This window comes from Arachis hypogaea, chromosome 13 (genome assembly GCF_003086295.3).
Source record: "Arachis hypogaea cultivar Tifrunner chromosome 13, arahy.Tifrunner.gnm2.J5K5, whole genome shotgun sequence".
NCBI classification, from domain to species: domain Eukaryota; kingdom Viridiplantae; phylum Streptophyta; class Magnoliopsida; order Fabales; family Fabaceae; genus Arachis; species Arachis hypogaea.
In genome coordinates, this window is record NC_092048.1 from 126,517,481 (window position 1) to 126,543,140 (window position 25,660).

Consider the following 25,660-nt stretch of genomic DNA (forward strand, 5'->3'; position numbering starts at 1 on the left):
CACCGAGGAGACGATGAGGGCTCAGGCTTGGGTGTTGGCTCCGGGTGCGGACGTGTCTGTGATGGGGGCTTTCAAGGCCGTCCGTGATGGCCGAATTGTTGACCTTGAGTAGTTTTATATCTTGTAATTTTAGTTTGCTTTGAACTTAGTCTTTGTTTTGGATATTTGGTCGGCCGTGGGCCGTGTATTTGGTATGTTTTGAACTCTGGGTTGTGCCATTGCGGCCGCTTATAACTTGCTTTCTTTTTAATGACTCGTGTGGCCGTTCAGGCCTTATGTTTATTTTGAGCCGTTATGTCTTTAAGCCGTCGTGACTTAGGACCTTTAGTAGGCCGCTTAGTGTTTAGGGATATCCGTTTGTCAGGCCCCGAGGGTGATCAGTTCTCGGTGTTTGTGGCTGTGTTTCTATTCCGTTTTGGGAGGTAGAAGGGGGAAGGGTAGAACATAGTGGAATTTTATTTGGGCCTCGTTAAAACCCTCCGTGATGACAGGAAAGAGTACCCGAGTTTAATACTTTAATTTAAACAAGGAAAACAAATGTAGTAAAGAGGTAAAATCTGAGTAAAAGGAAATTAAAAAAGACAAGGGGGACCTATGGCGGTCAACCTAAGTGTAGTAGCGTCACAAATTGGCGGCGTTCCATGTTCTCGAAATTTCGTCGCCGTTGAGTCGTTCGAGCTTGTACGCTCCCCTTCCAATTGCGGCTTTGATTCTGTATGGTCCTTCCCAGTTGGGGGTGAGTTTTTCTTCCCCTGGGGTCGGGGCTTTGATGTCGTTTCGTCGTAGAACGAGGTCGTCAGGCGCGAATTCTCGTTTGATGACGCCGTGGTTGTACCTTAAGCTGATTCTTTGTTTAAGGGCTAGCTCCCTGACATGGGCTATGCTTCTTTCTTTGTCAATGAGGTCTCGTTCCGCTTCCTCGTCGTTACCTCCGACCGTTTTCCTTGGGCTTGGGTCTCCTATTTCTACTGGGACGACGGCCTCCCCTCCGTATGTTAATCGGAAAGGGGTTTCCCCTGTGGTCGTTTGGGGAGTGGTTCGGTATGACCATAGAACCGATCCGAGTTTGTCGGCCCATAGTCCTTTGGCTTCGTCGAGCTGTTTCTTGAGTCCTTTGATGATTATTTTGTTTGCGAATTTCACCTGTTCGTTTGTTTGGGGGTGTTCTACCGAGCTGAAGTGGTGGGTTATACGTAGTCCTTCTAGGAATTCTCTGAATTTTTTGTCAACAAATTGGGTTCCGTTGTCCGAGATGACGATCTCGGGGATCCCAAATCGGGTGATGATCTGTCGCCAGAGGAATTTTTGGCATTGGGTTGCCGTGATGGAGGCCAGGGGTTCGACCTCAATCCACTTGGTGTAATAATCTATGGCGACAATGAGATATCGGAGTTGACCGGGTGCCGTAGGAAAGGGTCCGACCAGGTCGATCCCCCAGGTGCCGAATGGCCGCTCTGCCGATATGATGCTGAGCTGGTGTGGGGCGGCCTGGTGAATGTTGGCGTGCCTTTGGCATTTATCGCAGTTCTTTACTAACTGCATGGAGTCCCGGATAACCGTGGGCCAGAAGTAGCCGGCCCGGATGATTTTCTGGGCAAGGGGTTGCGAGAATCCGCGTTTGTATAGTTGTCCTGCGATGACTGTGTAGTTGGCGGCTTTCTTTTTTGTCCATTTTTCCTCCTTGGGGTCTTCAGGTAGCGTTCCGTTGAGGAGGTATTGTAGGATAGGGTAGGTCCATGATCCTTGGCTGGGGAGTGTCAGGTAAGCACTAGCCGTTGTTGATATGGATGGTGATTTAACGACTTCCTGAATTAGCGATTTATTGCCGTGTCCTGGTTTGGTGCTGGCTAGTTTGGAGAGGATATCTGCTCTTGTATTTTGTTCTCTGGGAACGTGCCGTATGGTGACGCGATCGAACCCTTCTTTCAGTTTGTTTACCTTAGCGAGGTATTGTTGGAGTAAAGGGTCTCGCGTTTGGTAGTCTCCGTTGATTTGGGAGCTGACTACCTGGGAATCGGTGTTTACTTCCAGGATTTTTGCTCCGACGTCCTTGGCTAGGGCTAGGCCCGCTAGGAGGGCCTCATATTGTGCTTGATTATTAGAGACTGGGAATTCGTATCGTACTGACTGTTCGATTATGACCCCGGCGCCTCCGGAGGTGGCGTTTGACGAGCCGTCGACGTGCAGCTTCCATGACTCGGGAGCTTGGTTTCCCGGAGTCATTTCGGCGATGAAGTCGGCCATGGCTTGCGCTTTGATTGCGTTTCGGGGTTCGAACTTGATTTCGAATTGGGACAGCTCGATGGACCAAGCTAGCATTCTTCCTGCTAGGTCAGGTTTTTGTAGCACCTGTTTGACCGCTTGGTCGGTCCGGACCGTCACGGGATGGGCCTGAAAATATTGCCGTAAGTGTTGGGAGGCCATGAGGAGCGCGAAAGCTAGCTTTTCCAGGCGTGAGTACCGAGTTTCCGTGTCTTGTAGGACTTTGCTTATGAATTAGATGGGTTTTTGTTCTTTCTTCTCATTTTCGCGGATAAGTGCTGCTGCGAGTGCTTCTTCCGTTATGGAGAGGTATAGGTAGAGGGTCTCCCCTGTTTGGGGTTTGGCGAGAACTGGTGGTTCCGCTAGTACTCTTTTGAAGTGTTGGAATGCCTCTTCACATTTTGCTTCCCATCTGAAGGGGGTTCCTTTCTTCATCAGTTTGAAGAACGGGATTGCTTTTTGTGCTGATGCTCCGAGGAAACGGGATAACACCGTGAGTCGACCGGTGAGCTTCTGGATGTCGTGGAGGTTTTTTGGGCTTGTCATCTCAAGGACGGCACGACATTTTTCCGGGTTTGCTTCAACTCCGCGTTGGGTGATCATAAAGCCGAGGAACTTCCCTGCCTCCATTCCGAAGGCGCATTTTGTCAGGTTGAGTCGCATATGGTGCTTTCGCAGGGTGTTCATTATGACCTTGAGGTCGCTTATGAGTTGTTCGCCGGATTCAGTTTTGGCGAGCATGTCGTCTATGTAGACTTCTAACTTTGTTCCGGAAAGGTTCTGGAATATTTTGTTGACGAGCCGTTGGAACGTGGCTCCTGCGTTCTTTAGGCCGAAGGGCATGACTGTGTAGCAGTATGTCCCATCGGGGGTGATGAATGCTGTTTTCTCCTCGTCGGGTTGGTGCATAGGTATTTGATTATAGCCGGAGTATGCGTCCATGAAGCTGAGGTACCGATGTCCGGATGCGGCGTCTACCAATCCGTCGATGTTTGGCAGGGGAGAGGCGTCTTTTGGGCAGGCTTTGTTGAGGTCTGTGTAATCGACGCACATTCGCCACTTCCCGTTGGACTTCTTTACTAGTACGACGTTTGCCAACCACGTCGTGTAGGGTAGTTCTCTGATGAAATTCGCTTCTAGTAGGGCTTGTACTTGTCTTTTGACCTCGGCTGCCCGGTCTGGGGACATTTTTCGTCTTCTTTGTGCCACGGGTTTGGCTTTGGGATCTACGGCCAATCGGTGGGACATCAGGTCGGGGTCTATCCCGGGCATGTCGGCTGGTGTGAAAGCGAACAAGTCTTTGTTCTGCTTCAAGAATTGGGAAAGGTCTTCTTTAAGGTCGTTTAGGAGGTTCCTGTTGATGAAAGTATATTCGTCTCTGGTTCGCCCTACTTGTATTTTTTCCATGTCGCCTTCTGGTTCTGGCCTGGGTTGGCCGTTTTGTCGGGCGTCCAAATTGGCTAGAAAAATTCCGGCCGCGTTGCGAGATTTTTTCTGTAAAGCTAGGCTGGTGTCATCGCATTCCGCTGCGACTTTGCGATCTCCGTGGATAATGCCGATGGAGCCGTCGTCCGTTATGAATTTCATAAGGAGGTATTTGGTGAAGATGATGGCGGAGAAGTCATTGATTGTCTTTTTCCCGAGGATGACGTTATAGGCGGTGGAGTTTTTTAGGACCACAAATTCGGATAGAATTGTCTTTCTTTGGTTGCTTGCCCCTATGGTGAGGGAGAGGGTGATGGAACCGTCCGGTTTGAGAAAGTTGTCCCCGAGTCCCGTGACGCCGTTGCGGTGTGTTTGGAGATTTTCGCTGCGGAGTCCGAGCTTGTCGAAGGCCCCTCGGAAGAAGATGTTGGAGTCTGCGCCGGTGTCCACCAGTATTCTTCGGACTGGTCCTGTTCCGATTCTCGCCGAGATGACGAAAGGTGCGTCTTCGGCCGAGGTGCCGTGCTGGCAATCCTCGGGTAGGAAAGTTATCGCTTTGTCGGCTGTGATAGCTGGGGCTTGGTCTCTGACGGCCAAAACTTTGAGGTCCTTTTTAAGTGCTAATTTTGACTTGCCTGACACATCTTTGCCCGTGATGACGTTTACTATTAGGGCCGGGTCGTCTTCTGGGCTTTCCCTGGGAGGTTGCTTTTGTGTTCTCGGGTTGCGTCCTGCTCTTTCTGGCGACCTGTCTCTCTCCGCACATTTTGGTTCTCTGATGATTTTGGCGAACTCTGAGAGCTTGCCGTCTCTTATGGCTTGTTCAAGGGCGTCTTTAAGGTCGAAACAGTCTTGTGTCCTGTGCCCGTAACCTCGGTGGTAGTCGCAGTAAAGGGTTTTGTTGCCTCCCGTTCTTTCTTTGAGTTGTCGGGCTTTCGGCATGATGCCTCGATCTGCTATTTGGTGGTATATCTCGGTAATTGGTGCTGTCAAGGGTGTATAATTAGAGAACTTGCCGATTCTTGGTGGTCGGTTTGTGTTTGTCGGTTTGGGGTGGTCCCTTTGATTTTCTCTGGGTGGTGGGTTATGTCGTTGCGCCGGGTTGCCATGTTCGGTGTGGGTGTGTTGTCGCTTGTTGGCAACGACGACCTGGCTGACTTCCTCGTCATTTATGTAATCTCTGGCGACGTTCTGGATCTCGTGCATGGTCCACACTGGTTTGGTGGTGAGGTGTTTGCGGAAGTCTTCGTTCATGAGCTCGTTAGTTAAGCAGAGGCTTGCGACTGAATCCGTGAGACCGTCGACCGTTAGGCATTCGTCATTGAAGCGGTCGAGGTATTTCCTTGTAGATTCGTCTTATTTTTGTGTCACCCCTAGCAAGCTGATGGGGTGTTTAGCTTTAGCGATTCTGGTGGTGAACTGGGCCATGAACTTCCGTGTGATGTCGTGGAAACCAGCTATGGATCCGTTCGGGAGGGCGTTGAACCATTTGATTGCTGGCCCGGCTAGGGTCACCGGGAAGGCCCTGCATCGGACTGCGTCGGCTGCTCCTTCTAGGTTCATCCTAGCCTCGAAGGCAGTTAGATGTTCCTGGGGATCCTTAGTTCCGTCGTACTTCATGTCGGTGGGTTTGTCGAAACCTTTGGGGAGTTTTGCTCTTAAGATCCTTTTTGTGAAAGGTGTAGCTCCCATTATTGTGTGGTCGTTTCTTGTGCGCTTGGTTTCTCGGTGTCGCCGATCTTCATCTGAGTCGCGCTGATGACTTAGATCTTGGGAGGTACTGCGGTTGTGCCTTTTGCTGTACCGTCGTTCCGGCGACTTTTCTCGCCTGGGGTCGCGCGAGGTGCTGCGATTATCTTTCCTATCGTGTCGCCGTGTTGGCGATCTACCGTGGCGAGATTTTGATCTAGAGGTTGCGTGACTTCCGTGTTCGGTATTATACCTTTCCTTGGAAGCTAGTCTGCCTTCGAATTCTTGAACTCGGAGGCAAAGATCTTGGATTATTTGTGCCACTTTGTCCCCTGTTTTCTCAGGATGTCGCGGATCCGGAATGATGTGATCGTTTTCTTTATTCTGTGCGTGGTGGATGGTGCTTGCTATCCTTCCATGGTTTGTGACCTCCTGATGCTCGGGGGTCGGGTTCTTTGCTCGAGAGTTATCCCGGCTTGAGGAGGTTTCTTCGAGTACGTCCCCCATTCCGACTCTAGTCGGCGCAAGTTCCCCACAGACGGCACCAATGTACAAGATGTCTCTGGTACGGGTTGAGAGATGGATCGAGAACTTGCGGATTGAGGTAGATGCCGGATCACTTGACTGGAGCAATGGGGGGAGGTACCTGCAAAGACACTCCGACGCTCAAGTCAGAATGGATCTAAGAGGTATAAGGTGTGAGGAATGAATGAATACCTGGAGGGATCTGGGTCCTCTATTTATAGGTGATGGTGAACATCTTATCTTATCTTATCTGGCTAAGATAAGGGAGACGTTTGAATTCGAAAGTTGGTTAGGAACTTCAGCGGGCCGGTTCCGGGCCTTTTGGAAGGGCGAAGCGGATCGAACCCAGGTAACCGGGTTCGGAGACCGTTCCGGGTATAGGATCCGTGGACTGGATCCGTAACAATTTTCTTCTCAACTATTTTATAAAAAAAAATTATATAATCAATGATATACAAATTAATATTTAATAATTATCTATGTTGATGAGATTTGTCAATACTTCTAATATTTTATGTTATATCTTTTTCGTAATTGTTATTATGATTATTTCTTATATTATAACGAGTCAATCATCAATAATCAATAATACTAATTATATAACAGGTTACATTATGAGGGTTAGCACGTTGATGTAGCACATTTTAGTGTCAATTTGAATACCTCCTTTTTTTTCAACTATTTTTTTAAAAAAAATATTATATAATTAATCATACCAAAATTAACATTTAATTATGTTAAAATTTGATATTAATTCTAATATTTTATTTCATATTTTTTTAGTAATTATTATGATTATTTTTTGTATTTTCATAAATTAATAATTTTAATATTTTATTTTATATCCTTTTAAAAATTATCACAATTATTCCTTATATTTCTATGAATATTATATATGGTATTTTGTTTTACCATTTATGAGCGTAGCATGTTGACACATATTGATGCTATTTTTAAAAAAATATTATGTATTAAATAATTAAATTTATTAAAATTTAATAATTAATTATGATAAAATTTGTCAATAATTATAATATTTAATCTAATATCTTTTTAATAACTACCTTTTTTATGATATCTTTACAAATATTATATATATCTTTCAAATAATTCTTAATTCTTTTTTATACAATATTTTTAATATAGTATTTTTTTATTTTTGTCTATTCAATTTATCTAAATAGTTAAAGAATTATTTGTTAATATTTTAATATTATATTATTATTTTTGACTACTCAAATCAATATTATTTTTATTATTATTATTATTATTATTATTATTATTATTATTATTATTATTATTTGACAACATTTAGTGAATATATATAAAATCCACTTTAAAATAGTTTAGTTCATTTTTTTATAGACATTGAGTTATTTGTTTACTGCATACGATATCTTTTCTTTATTAAATATAAGTACTTTGTGAATTTCTTTATTTTATAAATTTTTAGTATTAACATAAATAACAAAAAAAATATGAAGTTTTATTATATAAGGTAAATATATTCATGAATAACTTATTTTAATATTATATTTCAGATATAAATATAAAAAAATAGAGGTAGGTCAATTAGATTTGAAGCTTATTTAGAGTTTGTTTTGGTGTTATTAAATTGTTAGAAAAAGATATTTTTTAATAATTTTTTTATTTTTTACTGTATTTAGCAAAATTTTAGTAATGAAAGCAAAAACAATAGAAAAAGTAAAAAAAAATATATTTTTTAAAAATTATAATTTATATTTTTTTTAAAAAAGTATTTAAAAAATATTTTTAACATAATAAATAAATAAAAAATATTTTTGTATTATTGTATCTGTACTGTACCTCTAATATCTCGGATAAAACTAAGTCATACCTCGGTGTAACGGCTCTATCCCAACAGAACACTCCCCACAATCTCAGATGAAGATCAGTCCCCACAATCTCGGACGAAGATCAATTACCAAAATCTCAGAAGAAGCTGACCACTAAGCTACAAACTTATCTATAAAGTAGGCTGAGCCATCAATGAAAAGATCACAAGACAAAAATACTTCGTCCCGAAAACAACATACTTTAGAGCTATATCACCAATCATATACACTCTTTATTTATTTTATCTCCTTACTAACTTGAGCGTCGGAGTCCCTTTTGTAGGTACCACGCTCGGGTCCAGGTTCACAAGGATGTCATCGACTCGGCCAAAGCCACCAAGCATAGTGAGATTAACAGAGAGCCGACGTATAGATCGGACAGAGTATCCTTGCAAGAACATTTAGCGCCCATCGTGGAGCCGGAAATTAACTTCACCCCACTCCGAAATTATAATTTTTATAATTCGTATTTGCTTTATACCTCTTTCTCTTTGCAGAAAAGGGAACATGACTGATTACCCAAAGACCCAGCAACCCCATCAAGCTAACGCCGATCTCCTGGCAGCCAACGCCAATCTCCTGGCGGCCAACGCCGCTCTCCAAGCAGAAAACTAGCAGATGGCGGAATTATTAGCAGCAATGCAAAATAACAGAGATCAGAAGGTCGATAGCAAGAAGACAAATGTTGATCAACACGAAGAACATTAATCAGAATCCAACGCAAAGACAAGGGAGACACCCCCAAAAACCGGAAGACGGCAAACCAACCCGTTTTTCGAGAAGATAATGAATTTCAAAATGCCCAAGAACTTTACGCTACCAATGACCTTAACGCCATATAAGGGGATCAGGGATCCTAAAGTTCATGTCACAAAATTTGAGTCTATGATGTTCCTTAATAGTGACTCCGATCCCATTCTATGTCGATCTTTTCCTACATTTTTAGATGGAGTTGCCTTACTATGGTTTTCTAATTTGCCTGTAGGGTCCATAACCAGCTTTGACGAGTTCGCCAAGATGTTCATCAACCACTTTGCAGCATCTAAAATCTATGCAAGAGGTTCGGATTATCTCAGCACAATCAAACAAGGGCAGCACGAAAGTATGATGGATTACATGACGCGCTTCACAACGGTGGCCATAGAAATCCCCGACCTTAACCTAGAAGTCCAGCTGCATGCCATAAAAAGTGGCCTTCGACCTGGAAAATTCCAGGAAGCTATAGCTGTGGCGAAACTGGAGACATTGGAGGAGTTCCGAGACAGCCACCGAAGAAATTGAAATAGAAGAATTGTGTGAGACACGAAGAAACGAACGACCACCATCACGGAAGGAAGACGACAGGCCGAACAGGTCAAATAACAGAGATTCCAAAAAACCTTTTAAACTAACTCCAAAATTTGATTCATATACCGGGTTTAATACCAGTAGAGAGGACATCATCAAGGAAATACTCCACAACAGACTTATAAAGCCACCAGTCAAGGCAGGAACATACCAAGACCAAAAATACGTGGACAAAAGCAAACATTGCGCATTCCACCAAAAGTCCGGCCACACCACTGATGAATGCGTAGTAGCAAAAGACCTACTGGAGAGATTGGCCAGACAGGGATTATTGGACAAAATATATCAGTTCCAAAAGTCAGAAGGAGGCAACCAAGGACATCGACAAGCCGAGATATGGCTCGGATCACAAAGAAAAAGGAACATGGCGTGGCTCAATCGAAACCCCTACCTCCAAAGGAGTCATAAATTACATATCAGGCAACTTCGCAGGAGGAGGACTCACCAACACAGCTAGGAAAAGATGCTACCGGACTATGATGACAATGGAAGGGTCGCACCAAAACCCAACAGTTCCGACCTCAGCTGCCCATATCAGTTTCAATACTGACGATTTCAAATCACAGACACCAAACTTGGATGATCCAGTAGTAATCTCGGTGCACATGGGAGAGCTGACCGTAAAGAAAGTTCTGCTCGATCCGGGAAGCAGTGCCGATATCCTATTCTATTCCACATTAAAAAAGATGCAGCTAAGCGACAAGGCATTGCAACCATCAGGAGGAGAATTAGCAGGGTTCTCAGGAGAAAGAGCCCCTATATCAGGTTATGTATGGCTGAGGACATTGGGAGAATTCCCAAATTCCAAAACACTAGACATCCAGTTCTTGGTAGTCGATTGTGTTAGTCCTTACAATATCATCTTAGGACGCCCCTCCCTTAACTCCTTTGGAGTTATTGTTTCTACCATTCATCTATGTGTCAAGTTTCCTGTGCAAGATAACACAGTAGCGACAGTCCACGCCGACCATAAGGAAGCTAGACAATGCTACAAAGCAAGCCTGAAGAAAATCACAAAGGAGGCTATCCCGAGAATCCATTAAGTATACAACTCGGAAAGCATCCCCACCCTGGCCGAAATGGATCCTAGGGACAACAACAGTCACCCCTCCCAAACGAACGACTTAGAAAAGGTACAATCGGATGAAACAAATCACTATACTAACATCGGTTTGGCTTTCTCTGCAGAACAAAACAGAACTTGGAGGACATATTAAAGGCCAATGTCGACCTGTTCGCCTGGACCCCTGCTGATATGCCAGGGTGATGAGCGGATAATTTATACGCTTTTTGGCATTGTTTTTAGTATGTTTTTAGTAGGATCTAGTTACTTTTAGGGATGTTTTCATTAGTTTTTATGTTAAATTCACATTTCTGGACTTTACTATGAGTTTGTGTGTTTTTATGTGATTTCAAGTATTTTCTAGCTGAAATTGAGGGACTTGAGCAAAAATCAGATTCAGAGGTTAAAGAAGGACTGCTGATGCTGTTGGATTCTGACCTCCCTGCACTCAAAGTAGATTTTCTGGAGCTACAAAACTCAAAATGGAGCTCTTCCAATTTCATTGGAAAGTAGACATCCAGAGCTTTCCAGAAATATATAATAGTCCATACTTTGGCCGAGTTTAGATGACGCAAAAGGGCGTTGAACGCCAGTTCTACGCTGTTGTCTGGAGTTAAATGCCAGAAACACGTCACGAATCAGAGTTGAACGCCAAAAACACGTTACAACTTGGCGTTCAACTCCAAAAGAAGCCTCTGCACGTGAAAAGCTAAAGATCAGCCCAAGCACACACCAAGTGGGCCCCGGAAGTGGATTTATGCATCAATTACTTACTTCTGTAAACCCTAGTAGCTAGTTTAGTATAAATAGGACTTTTTACTATTGTATTAGACATCTTTTGATCATTTTTAGATCTCTAGACCTCCATGGGAGGCTGGCCACTCGGCCATGCTTACCCTATGTTCACTTATGTATTTTTCAATGCTAGAGTTTCTGCACTCCATAGATTAAGGTATGGAGCTCTGCTGTTCCTCATGAATTAATGCAAAGTACTACTGTTTCTCTATTCAATTCAACTTATTCCGCTTCTAAGATATTCATTCGCACTTCAATATGAATGTGATGAACGTGACAATCATCATCATTCCCCCACGAACGCGTGCCTGACAACCATTTCCGTTCCACCTTAGATTGGATGATTATCTCTTGGATCTCTTAATCAGAATCTTCGTGGTATAAGCTAGATTGATGGCGGCATTCATGAGAATCTGGAAAGTCTAAATCTTGTCTGTGGTATTCCGAGTAGGATTCTGGGATTGAATGACTGTGACGAACTTCAAACTCGCGAGTGCTGGGCGTAGTGACAGACGCAAAAGGAGGGTGAATCCTATTCCAGTATGATCGAGAACCTCAGATGATTAGCCGTGCTATGACAGAGCATTTGGACCATTTTCACAAGAGGATGGGACGCAGCCATTGACCACGGTGATGCCTCCAGATGATTAGCCATGCAGTGACAGCGCATCGGACCATTTTCACAGAGAGGATGAAAAGTAGCCATTGACAACGGTGATGTCTTTACATAAAGCCAGCCATAGAAAGGAGTAAGACTGATTGGATGAAGATAGCAGGAAAGCAGAGGTTCAGAGGAACGAACGCATCTCTATATGCTTATCTGAAATTTCCACCAATAAATTACATAAGTATTTCTATCTTTATTTTCTGTTTATTTATCATTAATTTTCGAAAACTCCATAACCATTTGATATCCGCCTGACTGAGATTTACAAGGTGACCATAGCTTGCTTCATACCAACAATCTCCGTGGGATCGACCCTTACTCACATAAGGTTTTATTACTTGGACGACCCAGTGCACTTGCTGGTTAGTTATGCGAAGTTGTGAAGTTATGTTTGGACCATGGTTCTGTGCATCCGTTTTTGGTGCCATTGCCAGGGAAAAAAACGAACAAATAATTTTACAACCTAATCTGAGTAGCAATTTCGCATACCAAGTTTTTGGCGCCGTTGCCGGGAATTGTTCGAGTTTGGACAACTGACGGTTCATCTTGTTGCTTAGATTGGGTAATTTTCTTCTTATTTAAAAAAAAAGGGTTTTCAAAAAAAAATTTCAAAAATTTCTCATCTGTTTTCGAAAATCATTCTAAAATTTTTTAAGAATGAATTCTAGTGTTTCATGAAGCATGTGAAGCCTGGCTGGCTGTAAAGCCATATCTAAATTTATTTGGACTGGGGCTTCCAACCCAACATTATCAAGAGCAAGCTAGTTGTTGCTAATCCACCTGCTGCTGTTCCTGATCCAAAAGATTTACATGCTAAAGCTTGACTGGCTATTAAGCCATGTCTAATCCTCAGATTGGAGCTTTAGACTAAAGAGTGCAAGATTCCTGGAATTCATATTAAAAATTTTGGAATCCTTATTTTTCTTTTTTACATTAATTTTTGAAAAAAAAAAATAATACAAAAAAATTATAAAATCATAAAAATAAAAAATATTTTGTGTTTCTTGTTTGAGTCTTGAGTCAATTTTTAAGTTTGGTGTCAATTGCATACTCATCTAGCATTTTTCGAAAATTACATTCATGCATTGCATTCATCATGATCTTCAAGTTGTTCTTGATAAACCTTCTTGATTGATCTTCATATTATATTGTTTTGTGTTGTATGGTGTTTTTCATATGCATTCTTGAATTCTTAGTGTCTAAGCATTAAAGATTTCTAAGTTTGGTGTCTTGCATGTCTTCTTTGCATCAAAAATTTTTCAAAAATATGTTCTTGATGTTCATCATGATCTTCAAAGTGTTCTTGGTGTTCATCTTGACATTCATAGCATTCTTGCATGCATTCATTGTTTTGATCTAAAAATTTTCATGCATTGCATCATTTTCATGTTTTTCTCTCTCATCATAAAAATTCAAAAAATCAAAAAAATATCTTTCCCTTTTTCCTCTCATAAAATTCGAAAATTTGAGTTGACTTTTTCAAAAAATTTTAAAATCTAGTTGTTCTCTATGAGTCAAATCAAATTTTCAAATTTTATCTTTTTCAAAATCTTTTTCAAAAATCATATCTTTTCAAAAATATCTTCTTATCTTATCTTTTTCAAAAATTTGATTTTAAAATATCTTTCCTAACTTCTTATCTTCTTATCTTTTCAAAAATTGATTTTCAAAATTTGTTTTAACTAACTAACTAACTTTTTGTTTGTTTCTTATCTTTTTCAAAACTACCTAACTAACTCTCTCTCTCTAATTTTCGAAAATATCTCCCTCTTTTTCAAAAATTCTTTTTAATTAACTAATTATTTCAAAATTCAATTTTAATTTATTTCTTTTTTTTAATTTTCGAAAATCACTAACCATTTTTCAAAAATAATTTTCAAAAATCCTTCTCTCTCATCTCCTTCTATTTATTTATTCATCTACTAACATCTCTCACTCACTCACCAAAAATCCGAACCCTCTCTCTCTGAGTTCAGATTTTCTCTTCTTCTTTTCTTCTACTCACATAAGGGAACCTCTATACTTGGGTAAAAAGGATCCCTATTATTATTATTTTTCTGTTCCTTCTTTTTCATATGAGCAGGAGCAAGGACAAGAATATTCTTGTTGAAGCAGATCCAGAACCTGAAAGGACTCTGAAGAGGAAACTAAGAGAAGCTAAAATACAACAATCCAGAGATAACCTTTTAGACATTTTCGAACAGGAAGAGGAGATGGCAGCCGAAAATAATAATAATACAAGGAGAATGCTTGGTGACTTTATTGCACCTAATTCCAATTTACATGGAAGAAGCATCTCAATTTCTGCCATTGGAGCAAACAATTTTGAGCTGAAACCTCAATTAATTTCTCTAATGCAGCAAAACTGCAAGTTTCATGGACTTTCATCTGAAGATACTTTTCAGTTCTTAACTGAATTCTTGCAGATCTGTGATACTGTTAAGACTAATGGAGTAGATCCTGAAGTCTACAGGCTCATGCTTTTCCCTTTTGCTGTAAGAGACAGAGCTAGAGTGTGGTTGGACTCTCAACCTAAAGATAGCCTGAACTCTTGGGATAAGCTGGTCAAGGCTTTCTTAGCCAAGTTCTTTCCTCCTCAAAAGCTTAGTAAGCTTAGAGTGGATGTTCAAACCTTCAGACAGAAAGAAGGTGAATCCCTCTATGAAGCTTGGGAGAGATACAAGGAACTGACCAAAAAGTGTCCTTCTGACATGCTTTCAGAATGGACCATCATGGATATATTCTATGATGGTCTGTCTGAATTAGCTAAGATGTCATTGGATACTTCTGCAGGTGGATCCATTCACCTAAAGAAAACGCCTGCAGAAGCTCAAGAACTCATTAACATGGTTGCTAATAACCAGTTCATGTATACTTCTGAGAGGAATCCTGTGAGTAATGGGACGCCTCAGAAGAAGGGAGTTCTTGAAATTGATACTCTGAATGCCATATTGGCTCAGAATAAAATATTGACTCAGCAAGTCAATATGAATTCTCAGAGTCTGAATGGAATGCAAGCTGCATCCAACAGTACTCAAGAGGCATCTTTTGAAGAAGAAGCTTATGATCCTGAGAATCCTACAATAACAGAGGTGAATTACATGGGTAAACCATATGGAAACACCTATAATTTCTCATGGAGAAATCACCCAAATCTCTCATGGAAGGATCAACAAACGCCTCAACAAGGCTTTAATAATGGTGGAAGAAACAGGTTTAATAATAGTAAACCTTTTCCATCATCCACTCAGCAACAGACAGAGAATTCTGAGCAGAATCCATCTAGCTTAGCAAATTTAGTCTCTGATCTATCTAAGGCCACTATGAGTTTCATGAATGAAACAAGGTCCTCCATTAGAAATTTGGAAGCACAAGTGGGCCAGATGAGTAAGAAGATCACTGAAACTCCTCCTAGTGCTCTCCCAAGTAATACAGAAGAAAATCCAAAAGGAGAGTGCAAGGCCATTGAATTGACTATCATGGCCGAACCCACAAGAGAGGAGGAGGACATGAATCCCAAGGAGGAAGACCTCCTAGGACGCCCAGTGATCAATAAGGAATTTTCCTCTGAGGAACCAAAGGAATCTGAGACTCATCTAGAGACCATAGAGATTCCATTGAACCTCCTTATGCCATTCATGAGCTCTGATGAGTATTCTTCTTCTGAAGAGAATGAGGATGTTACTGAAGAGCAAGTTACCAAGTTCCTTGGTGCAATCATGAAGCTGAATGCCAATTTATTTGGTAAAGAGACTTGGGGAGATGAACCTCCCCTGTTCACCAATGAACTAAATGCATTGGATCAACTGAGATTGCCTCAGAAGAAACAGGATCCTGGAAAGTTCCTAATACCTTGTACCATAGGCACCATGACCTTTGAGAAGGCTCTATGTGACCTTGGGTTAGGAATAAACCTCATGCCACTCTCTGTAATGGAGAAACTGGGAATCTTTGAGGTGCAAGCTGCTAGAATCTCATTAGAGATGGCAGACAATTCCAGAAAACAGGCTTATGGACAAGTAGAGGACATGTTAGTAAAGGTTGAAGGCCTTTACATCCCTGCTGATTTCATAATCCTAGATACTGGGAAGGATGAGGATGAATCCATCATCCTTGGAAGACCCTTCCTAGCCACAGCAAGAGCTGTGATTGATGTTAACAGAGGTGAACTAGTCCTTCAATTGAATGAGGACTCCCTTGAGTTTAAAACTCAAGGACATCCTTCTGTAAACATGGAAAAGAGGCACAGTAAGCTTCTCTCAAAACAGAGCAACCAGAGCCCCCACAGTCAAACTTTAAGTTTGGTGTTGGGAGGCCACAACCACACTCTAAGTTTGGTGTTGAACTCCCATATCCAAACTCTAAGTTTGGTGTTGGGGAGTCTCAACAATGCTCTGAACATCTGTGAGGCTCCATGAGAGCCCACTGTCAAGCTATTGACATTAAAGAAGTGCTTGTTGGGAGGCAACCCAATTTTTATTTATCTAATTTTATTTTTATTTTTTTTGTTCTTTCATGTTTTATTAGGTTCATGATCATGTGGAGTCACAAAATAAATCAAAAAATTAAAAATAGAATCAAAAACAGCAGAAGAAAAATCACACCTTGGAGGAAGGACTCACTGGCGTTTAAACGCCAGTAAGGAGCATCTGGCTGGCGTTCAACGTCAGAACAGAGCATGGATCTGGTGTTGAACGCCAAAACAAGCAGCATCCTGGCGTTCAAACGCCAGAAATGCACACTGAGGAAAGCTGGCACTGAACGCCAGAAACAAGCATAGAACTGGCATTCAACGCCAGAAACATGCTGCATCTGGGTGCTGAACGCCCAGAACAAGCATCAGTTCGGTGTTTAAATGCCAGAATTGCATGCAAAGGCATTTTACATGCCTAATTGGTGCAGGGATGTAAATCCTTGACACCTCAAGATCTGTGAACCTCACAGGATCATCTCAGGATCTGTGGATCCCACAGGATCCCCACCTTCCCTCCTCATAATCCTAGTTTCTTCCACATCTTCTTCTTCATCTATTCTTTCTTCTCTTGCTCGAGGGCGAGCAAACATTCTAAGTTTGGTGTGGAAAAAGCATTGCTTTTTTTTTTGTTTTTCCATAACCATTGATGGCACCTAAGGCCAGAGAAACCTCTAGAAAGAGGAAAGGGAAGACAAAAGCTTCCACCTCCAAGTCATGGGAGATGGAGAGATTCATGTAAAGGATCTATAGCTCAGTGGTAGAACATTTGACTGCAAATCAAGAGATCCCTGAGATACCTCAGGGGATACATTTTCCTCCACACAAGTATTGGGGACAACTAAGGGTGGAACATCAAGAGCACTCCATCATCCTTCATAAAATTAGAGAAGATCAAAAAGCAATGAGGGAGGAGCAACAAAGACAAGGAAGAGACATAGAAGAGCTCAAGGATATCATTGGTTCCTCAAGAAGAAAACGCCATCATCACTAAGGTGGACTCATTCCTTGTTCTTAAATTTTCTATTTTTCGTTTTCTATGTTAAATGTTTATCCATGTTTGTGTCTTCATTACATGATCATTTGTGTCTAAGTGTCTATGCCTTAAAGTAGTGAATATAAATCCATCACCTCTCTTAAATGAAAAATATTTTAATTCAAAAGAACAAGAAGTACATGAGTTTCGAATTTATCCTTGAACTTAGTTTAATTATATTGATGTGGTGACAATACTTTTTGTTTTCTGAATGAATGCTTGAACATTGCATATATTTTTTGAAGTTGTTGTTTAAGAATGTTAAATATGTTGGCTCTTGAAAGAATGATGACAAGGAGACATGTTATTTGATAATCTGAAAAATCATAAAAATTATTCTTGAAGCAAGAAAAAGCAGTGAATACAAAAGCTTGCAGAAAAAAATAGAAAAGAAAAAAAAATAGCGAAAAAAAAAATAGAAAGAAAAAGAAAAAAGCAAGCAGAAAAAGCCAAAAGCTCTTAAAACTAAAAGGCAAGAGCAAAAAGCCAATAACCCTTAAAATCAAAAGGCAAGGGTAAATAAAAAGGATCCCAAGGCTTTGTGCATCAGTGGATAGGAGGGCCTAAAGGAATAAAATCCTGACCTAAGCGGCTAAACCAAGCTGTCCCTAACCATGTGCTTGTGGCGTGAAGGTGTCAAGTGAAAACTTGAGACTGAGCGGTTAAAGTCAAGGTCCAAAGCAAAAAAAGAGTGTGCTTAAGAACCCTGGACACCTCTAATTGGGGACTTTAGCAAAGCTGAGTCACAATCTGAAAAGGTTCACCCAATTATGTGTCTGTGGCATTTATGTATCCGGTGGTAATACTAGAAAACAAAGTGCTTAGGGCCACGGCCAAGACTCATAAAGTAGCTGTGTTCAAGAATCAACATACTGAACTAGGAGAATCAATAACACTATCTGAACTCTGAGTTCCTATAGATGCCAATCATTCTGAACCTCAATGGATAAAGTGAGATGCCAAAACTATTCAAGAGGCAAAAAGCTACAAGTCCCGCTCATCTGATTGGAGCTATGTTTCATTGATAGTTTGGAATTTATAGTATATTCTCTTCTTTTTATCCTATTTGATTTTCAGTTGCTTGGGGACAAGCAACAATTTAAGTTTGGTGTTGTGATGAGCGGATAATTTATACGCTTTTTGGCATTGTTTTTAGTATGTTTTTAGTAGGATCTAGTTACTTTTAGGGATGTTTTCATTAGTTTTTATGTTAAATTCACATTTCTGGACTTTACTATGAGTTTGTGTATTTTTCTGTGATTTCAGGTATTTTCTGGCTGAAATTGAGGGACTTGAGCAAAAATCAGATTCAGAGGTTGAAGAAGGACTGCGATGCTGTTGGATTCTGACCTCCCTGCACTCAAAGTGGATTTTCTGGAGCTACAGAACTCAAAATGGCGCGCTTCTAATTGCGTTGGAAAGTAGACATCCAGGGCTTTCCAGAAATATATAATAGTCCATACTTTGGCCGAGTTTAGACGACGCAAAAGGGCGTTAAATGTCAGTTCTACGCTGCTGTCTGGAGTTAAACGCCAGAAACACGTCACGAACCAGAGTTGAACGCCAAAAACACGTTACAACTTGGCGTTCAACTCCAAAAGAAGCCTCTGCACGTGGAAAGCTAAAGCTCAGCCCAAGCACACACCAAGTGGGCCCCGAAAGTGGATTTATGCATCAATTACTTACTTCTGTAAATCCTAGTAGCTAGTTTAGTATAAATAGGACTTTTTACTATTGTATTAGACATCTTTTGATCATTTTTAGATCTCTAGACCTCCATGGGAGGCTGGCCACTCGGCCATGCTTACCCTATGTTCACTTATGTATTTTTCAACGCTAGAGTTTCTGCACTCCATAGATTAAGGTGTGGAGCTCTGCTGTTCCTCATGAATTAATGCAAAGTACTACTGTTTCTCTATTCAATTCAACTTATTCCGCTTCTAAGATATTCATTCGCACTTCAATATGAATGTGATGAACGTGACAATCATCATCATTCCCCCACGAACGCATGCCTGACAACCACTTCCATTCCACCTTAGATTGGATGATTATCTCTTGGATCTCTTAATCAGAATCTTCGTGGTATAAGCTAGATTGATGGCGGCATTCATGAGAATCCGGAAAGTATAAACCTTGTCTGTGGTATTCCGAGTAGGATTCTGGGATTGAATGACTGTGACAAACTTCAAACTCGCGAGTGCTGGGCGTAGTGACAGACGCAAAAGGAGGGTGAATCCTATTCCAGTATGATCGAGAACCTCAGATGATTAGCCGTGCTGTGACAGAGCATTTGGACCATTTTTACAAGAGGATGGGACACAGCCATTGACCACGGTGATGCCTCCAGATGATTATCCATGCAGTGACAGCGCATCGAACCATTTTCACAGAGAGGATGAAAAGTAGCCATTGACAACGGTGATGTCCTTACATAAAGCCAGCCATAGAAATGAGTAAGACTGATTGGATGAAGATAGCAGGAAAACAGAGGTTCAGAGGAACGAACGCATCTCTATATGCTTATCTGAAATTCCCACCAATAAATTACATAAGTATTTCTATCTTTATTTTCTGTTTATTTATCATTAATTTTCGAAAACTCCATAACCATTTGATATCTGCCTGACTGAGATTTACAAGGTGACCATAGCTTGCTTCATACCAACAATCTCCATGGGATAGACCCTTACTCACGTAAGGTTTTATTACTTGGACGACCCAGTGCACTTGCTGGTTAGTTATGCGAAGTTGTGAAGTTATGTTTGGACCATAGTTCTGTGCATCCGTTTTTGGTGCCATTGCTAGGGAAAGAACGAACAAATAATTTTACAACCTAATCTGAGTAGCAATTTCGCATACCACAGGGATCGACCCAAATTTTATATGCCATAAACTAGCAGTCAATCCCAATGCCCGACCTATAAGACAAAAGAAACGTAACCTGGGCACTGAAAGAAGAAATGCAGCAGCAATAGAAACACAGTAACTATTGGATACATGTTTCATCCGAGAAATCTATTTCTCCTCATGGCTAGCAAACGTGGTTATGGTCAGAAAAAGCTCAGAAAAATGGCGGATGTGTGTAGATTTCACAGATCTAAACAAGCCTTGCCCGAAGGACTCGTACCCGCTGCCGAACATTGACAGACTTGTAGACGACACCTCAAGTTACCAAGTGCTAAGCTTCATGGACGCCTACTCTGGGTACAACCAAATACAAATGCACCCAGATGACGAGGATAAGACGACATTTGTAACTGACAAAGGTAACTTTTGTTATAAAGTAATGCCTTTCCGACTAAAAAATGCAGGGGCCACTTATCAGAGACTAATGGACAAAATATTTAAAAATCAAATTGGACGGAATATCGAAATATACGTTGATGATATGGTCATCAATTCTAGCTCAGAAAAACAACATGAAGCTGACCTTCAGGAGGTTTTCCAACAACTCCGAGCCTACAATATGAGACTAAACCCGGAAAAGTGCGCATTTGGCATACAGAAGGGCAAATTCCTCGGATTCTTGTTAACAAACCGAGGTATAGAAGCCAATCTTGACAAGTGTCAGGCAATCCTAAACATGCAATCACCAAAGACGATCAAAGAAGTACAACGACTCACAGGCTGCCTAGCAACCCTATCCAAATTCTTACCAGCCGCAGCAACAAGATCCTATCATTTCTTCAAGACCATGGAGAAGTCGGATAAATTCATTTGGACGGAAGAATGCGAAAAAGCATTTTCCAAATTCAAGCATATCTTGGGATCACCACCTATACTCAAGAAACCAGAGCAAGGTAAACAAGTCTTTCTATTTCTTTCCATTTCCACTAACACTATTAGCTCTGTACTCGTAACAGAAACAGGTAAGGAGCAACACCCGGTGTATTTCGTAAGCAAAGTCCTACAGAATGCCGAGACAAGGTACCCAATGATAGAAAAAATGGCGTTCGGTCTAGTAATCACTGCTCGGCACCTGAGGCATTATTTTCAAACACACCCAATTATAGTTCGGACAGGCCATCATTTACGACAAATACTATCAAAACCGGACTTAGCAGGGCGAATGACAAAATGGGCAATTGAGCTCTCTAAATTCGACATATCATATCAATCGCATGGATCGCCTAAAGCCCAGGCATTGGCCGACTTTATTTCAGAATTTATGGACATATAAGAACACATCAAAACATGGGAACTATATGTGGACGGAGCGTCAAATGAAAATGGATGTGGAGCAGGAATTCTCCTAAAAGACGATAATAGAGTCCAAGCCGAACAGTCAATCAAGTTCCTCTTTGAAACAACTAACAACCAGGCCGAATATGAAGCCCTACTAGCAGGCTTGAGGTTAGCCAAGGGCGTGGGGATCTCTAACTTAACAGTACATTGCAATCACTTCTCGTAGTGCAACAGGTAAACGGCCAATTTCAGGTATGAGATTCGCTCTTAGAAAAATACCTGAACTCGGTCGAAACGCTAATGAAATCTTTTCAAATTTTTGAAATACTGCATATACCTAGAGAACAAAATGGCAGGGCCGACATCTTATCCAAACTAGCTACATATAGGGTAACCGATCAAACAGATAAACTACATCACATTACACTAACAGAATCAAGTTTAGATGTAAAATCTGTTTTAAGTGTCTCACAGGAAGAAGATTCGCGAAGCACATTCATTCGCTACTTAAAAAGCGGAGAGATACCAGAGGATGAAAACCCAAGGACATTCAAATACAAAGCAAACCAGTATACCTTATTAGGAGCCGACCTATACAAGCGAGGTATTTCCTGACCTCTTCTGAAATGTCTCGGCCAAGCAGAAGCAGAAACCACTGTGAACGAACTATATGAGGGAATCTGCGGACACCATACTGGAAGTAGGAGCTTAGCTACAAGAATACTCCGAGCAGGATACTTCTGGCCGACATTAAGAAAAGACTGCAGAAATAAGGTACAAAGCTGTGATGCATGCCAAAGATGCACACCGCTCATTCACAACCCAGCTGGGCTCTTACATACCTCAGACGTCAGCTGGCCATTCCACAAATGGGGGATGGATATACTCGAACCATTTCCAATCTCAACACGACAGGTAAAATTCTTTCTAGTAGCTGTTGATTATTTCACCAAATGGATAGAAGCACAGCCTCTTGCAAAAATTACATCCGAAAAGGTACAAAATTTCATTTGAAAGTCGATTATATGTAGATTCGGTTTACCTAGAGAAATCATATCTGATAATGGCAGACAATTTACGGATAAAAGATCGCATCATATCTAACAGACCTGCATATTAAGCACCATTTCTCCTCCGTCGAACACCCACAAACTAATGGGCTCGCGGAGGCAGCTAACAAAGTTATCTTGCAGGCCTTAAAAAAGAAATTAACAGATGCTAAGGGACGATGGGCCGAGCTCATACCAGAAATATTGTGGAGTTATAACACGACACCCCACACAACAACGAATGAAAGCCCATTCCGACTAGTGTACGGTGCAGATTGCATGATACCCATAGAGATTAGCCAAGGGTCCACTCGGACCGAATACTTTGATGAGCAAGACAATTCGGAAGCCAGGTCAACAAAGCTCGACCTAATAAATGAAGAACGAAGCCTCACCGGAGTAAGGCAGCAAGCCATGCAGGCAACAATACGAAAACAGTACAACAAAAAAGTAAGGCCATGAACATTACAAGAGGGAGACTTAGTCCTGCGACAAATGGAAGAAGTCCGAAAACCGCCAGGTCACGGGAAGCTTGCAGCTAACTAGGAAGGCCCTTTCCGAGTCTTTAAAGTAATCGAAAAAGGAGCATACTCCCTCGAAACACTAGAAGGAACACCTCTACCTAACACATGGAATATCTCATCTTTGAGAATCTATTACAGTTGAACTTTTATGTAAATATGAACTGACCAGGTACTCTTTTTCCTGATCACAAGGTTTTATCCCTAAGGAGCGTTTTATTCGGACAGGTTTTAACGAGGCCGACCACTTCATACCTTAAACATCTCATTCATATCAATAAATATTACATTCAGCTCGACTATCTATACTTCGAATATTACTGAACGCCTATCAATCAAACTGACTTATCAGCAATTAGAAATTAGGACCAACGCATCGAACCGACCACACAAGTCGGAAAGACTAGTACCATCAAAATTCAAATATCAAAAACTACTATCAAAATCAATATCTATCATCTAACTAGCATGAAAAAGATAAATTAAATATCCATACACGAGCTTTTGATAAAAGCATTGTCACAAGTCAACACCAACACCAAAACAGTCACTAAGTACAAAGTTTAAAATATTCTGAAAACATCGGAAAAGTCATGAAACAAAATACAAATATCTTTTCAAGGGGGACGAGGAATGCTCTCAGCCTGGTCTTCGCTAACTTCGTCATCAGCAAGTTCACCATTAACAACAATTTTAGCCACGTTGAGTTTTCTTACGTCAAAGTTCGGCGAAAACAAGGAGACTTGGCTAACAGCACGATCAAACCCAGCTATAAACATATCCATCTTCTCCTCCTCAAGCTCGTTAAGATGACCAGTCATCTCACCCTTAGTCTTATCACTCTCCTTAACTTCAGCTTGCAGCAACCTAACTTGTTCCTGAAAGCGGCCGACTTCATCCTCTTTCTCCTTCATCTTCGCAGTAACATCAACAACAACTTCTTCCCTTTCCTTCAACAGACGCTCAAGAGACGACACTTTCTCAACCACCACCTGCTGCTCCAAACCCAATAACTCACTAGTTCGTCCAACACACATTAGACGAGAAGCAACGATCTGCAAAGATAATAGAGTAAATGATTAAAGCACTCTACAAAGATGAAAACAACCAAAATAAAAACCACTACCTGAATGAATTTTCCCATCCCCTCGATCCATGTCCGACGTGTGAGACCCATATCCCCAGGATACTGAGAAACGCAATCTGCGAGCTCGGAAATCGGAAATTGGTCGCTCCATAAAGAATGCAAGTTCTCCCCAGGTATAAAGCCATGCAATCTCCGCAGCCTTTCAAAAATAGACTTCACGGCAACACTCTGATCACCTTCAGAGATGACCTCCAAAGAATTCTCCGACTCATTTTTCCTTCTTTTTGGAGAAAGAGGGGCCTGAGCAGCAGAGAACGCGGCATCCCCATCAGTCTCCTTCACAACCTCTGACACACTACCACCTTTCTCACCCTTTTTCTTCAAATACGCTTGGAATTTAGCAGCATTCAAATTCGGCACCCTACTACCTGCAACCACAAAAATAGAAAGTCAACAAATACACAACCAAACATCATTAAGACGTGTAAAATCAAAATTACCTATATACAATTTTAGCCCTTCAATGTCATTTTCCTCTTCACATTTCAATAAATCGGGAATAGACAAATATTCTCCAGCAGCAAAGTTTTCAATTAAAAACTCCAACAAACAGTCCTCTTCCTCACTTCTTTCACTAGCCTCAAAAATTTGCAAGGGTTTCGAACACCAATACAAAGGAAATCTTTCTATCATCTCGTCATCCAAATAAAAGGGATACACAGACTCCAAAGATCGAACCTTTACAAACATCGACTTAAAATTTTTAAAAGAAGATTTGTACAACAAAAAGAGAGAGCGACCAAGGAAGCTACTTAGAAAAACCCACAGCCCTTTACGAACCCCCTTAGACTGAAACAAAGAAAAGAAAACAATTAGCGAAGAGGGAGACTTCAGAAAACCCATTAGAACCTCAAACGCATGCAAAAATGTCCATGAATTTGGATGCAACTGTGATGGAGCACAGTTCAATTGGGTCAGAACTTTACACTCAAAATCTAAAAACGGAAACCTTACATGCAGCTCAGTCAAACAGGGAACGGTACATATAAAAATAACCCCAATCCTCCCTCCTCTCACAAACCCTCTCCTCACTAGAACAAGGGAGAAACTCAATACGAACACCAGAACCATCCCTAACAAACCTGGGGGCCTCTAAAGCATGAAGTGACTCCTGATCACAATACGACGAAGCACGAGTTTTCATGTCCTCATGAACCCAATGATAGGGGTTCTCCTTATTCACTTCGACAGCTTTCACCTTTTCTTTCTCTTTCTCTTTAACCATTTTTCAGATAATAAAAGAGGAGAAGAATTCGAAAGAACACTGAGGAGAAGAAAAGACAGATACAAGATGAGAAGACTAACCTCTGGAAGACATGTCTACTCACTTATCAAAACCTTTTTGCAAACTGAAGTCTTGTTTCGTAAACGGCACAGGTTTAATTACAAACCCACTATTTTAGTGGGAAGTTGAAACAGCAACAATTACGCGCCCAAATGCAAAACGGTCCGGTTTCACCATAGCTAAGCGTGAAATTTATTGCAACCCAGTTTACAAAGCAAAAACCTTTCTTTTTTGAAAAAACATTTTTAATTTTATTTTTTTACCCACTTATTTTTAGCCCAAGCTTGAAACGCGCGTTGAGCTTGGGGCTCCAATATTTTACCTCAAAGCACCA

The 25,660-nt window shown here is 41.2% G+C and overlaps 4 protein-coding genes and 1 non-coding gene across 5 annotated transcripts; 3 read left to right on the forward strand and 2 right to left on the reverse strand.

Moving 5' to 3' along the window:
- Positions 1–621: 621 nt before the first annotated feature.
- Positions 622–2,424, reverse strand: LOC140177717 (uncharacterized). Its single transcript, XM_072210865.1, has one exon. The coding sequence runs from the start codon at positions 2,422–2,424 to the stop codon at positions 622–624; it is 1,803 nt and encodes a 600-aa protein (XP_072066966.1).
- Positions 2,425–8,579: 6,155 nt separating this feature from the next.
- On the forward strand, positions 8,580–9,038 carry LOC112735375 (uncharacterized). Its single transcript, XM_025784916.1, has one exon. The coding sequence runs from the start codon at positions 8,580–8,582 to the stop codon at positions 9,036–9,038; it is 459 nt and encodes a 152-aa protein (XP_025640701.1).
- Positions 9,039–9,583: 545 nt separating this feature from the next.
- On the forward strand, positions 9,584–10,147 carry LOC112735377 (uncharacterized). The gene has a single exon (XM_025784917.1). The coding sequence runs from the start codon at positions 9,584–9,586 to the stop codon at positions 10,145–10,147; it is 564 nt and encodes a 187-aa protein (XP_025640702.1).
- A 4,091-nt stretch (positions 10,148–14,238) lies between these two features.
- On the reverse strand, positions 14,239–14,346 carry LOC112739748 (small nucleolar RNA R71). Its single transcript, XR_003170684.1, has one exon. It is a non-coding gene; the product is annotated as a small nucleolar RNA R71 (small nucleolar RNA).
- A 5,869-nt stretch (positions 14,347–20,215) lies between these two features.
- Positions 20,216–22,835, forward strand: LOC140177718 (uncharacterized). The gene is made up of 5 exons (XM_072210866.1): positions 20,216–20,405; positions 20,451–20,939; positions 21,384–21,492; positions 21,666–21,928; positions 22,432–22,835. Exons 1-5 carry the CDS (start codon positions 20,216–20,218, stop codon positions 22,833–22,835), a joined length of 1,455 nt encoding a protein of 484 aa, XP_072066967.1.
- Positions 22,836–25,660: the final 2,825 nt, after the last annotated feature.

Coding starts and splice junctions, on each gene's coding strand:
- LOC112735375 (XM_025784916.1), top strand. CDS start 8,580: ATGACCTTAACGCCATATAAGGGGATCAGGGATCCTAAAGTTCATGTC.
- LOC140177717 (XM_072210865.1), bottom strand. CDS start 2,424: ATGGCCTCCCAACACTTACGGCAATATTTTCAGGCCCATCCCGTGACG.
- LOC112735377 (XM_025784917.1), top strand. CDS start 9,584: ATGACAATGGAAGGGTCGCACCAAAACCCAACAGTTCCGACCTCAGCT.
- LOC140177718 (XM_072210866.1), top strand. CDS start 20,216: ATGTGTGTAGATTTCACAGATCTAAACAAGCCTTGCCCGAAGGACTCG. Junction 20,406..20,450: donor GACATTTGTAACTGACAAAG/GTAACTTTTGTT, acceptor TAAAAAATGCAG/GGGCCACTTATCAGAGACTA. Junction 21,929..22,431: donor AGCCGACCTATACAAGCGAG/GTATTTCCTGAC, acceptor CATATCTAACAG/ACCTGCATATTAAGCACCAT.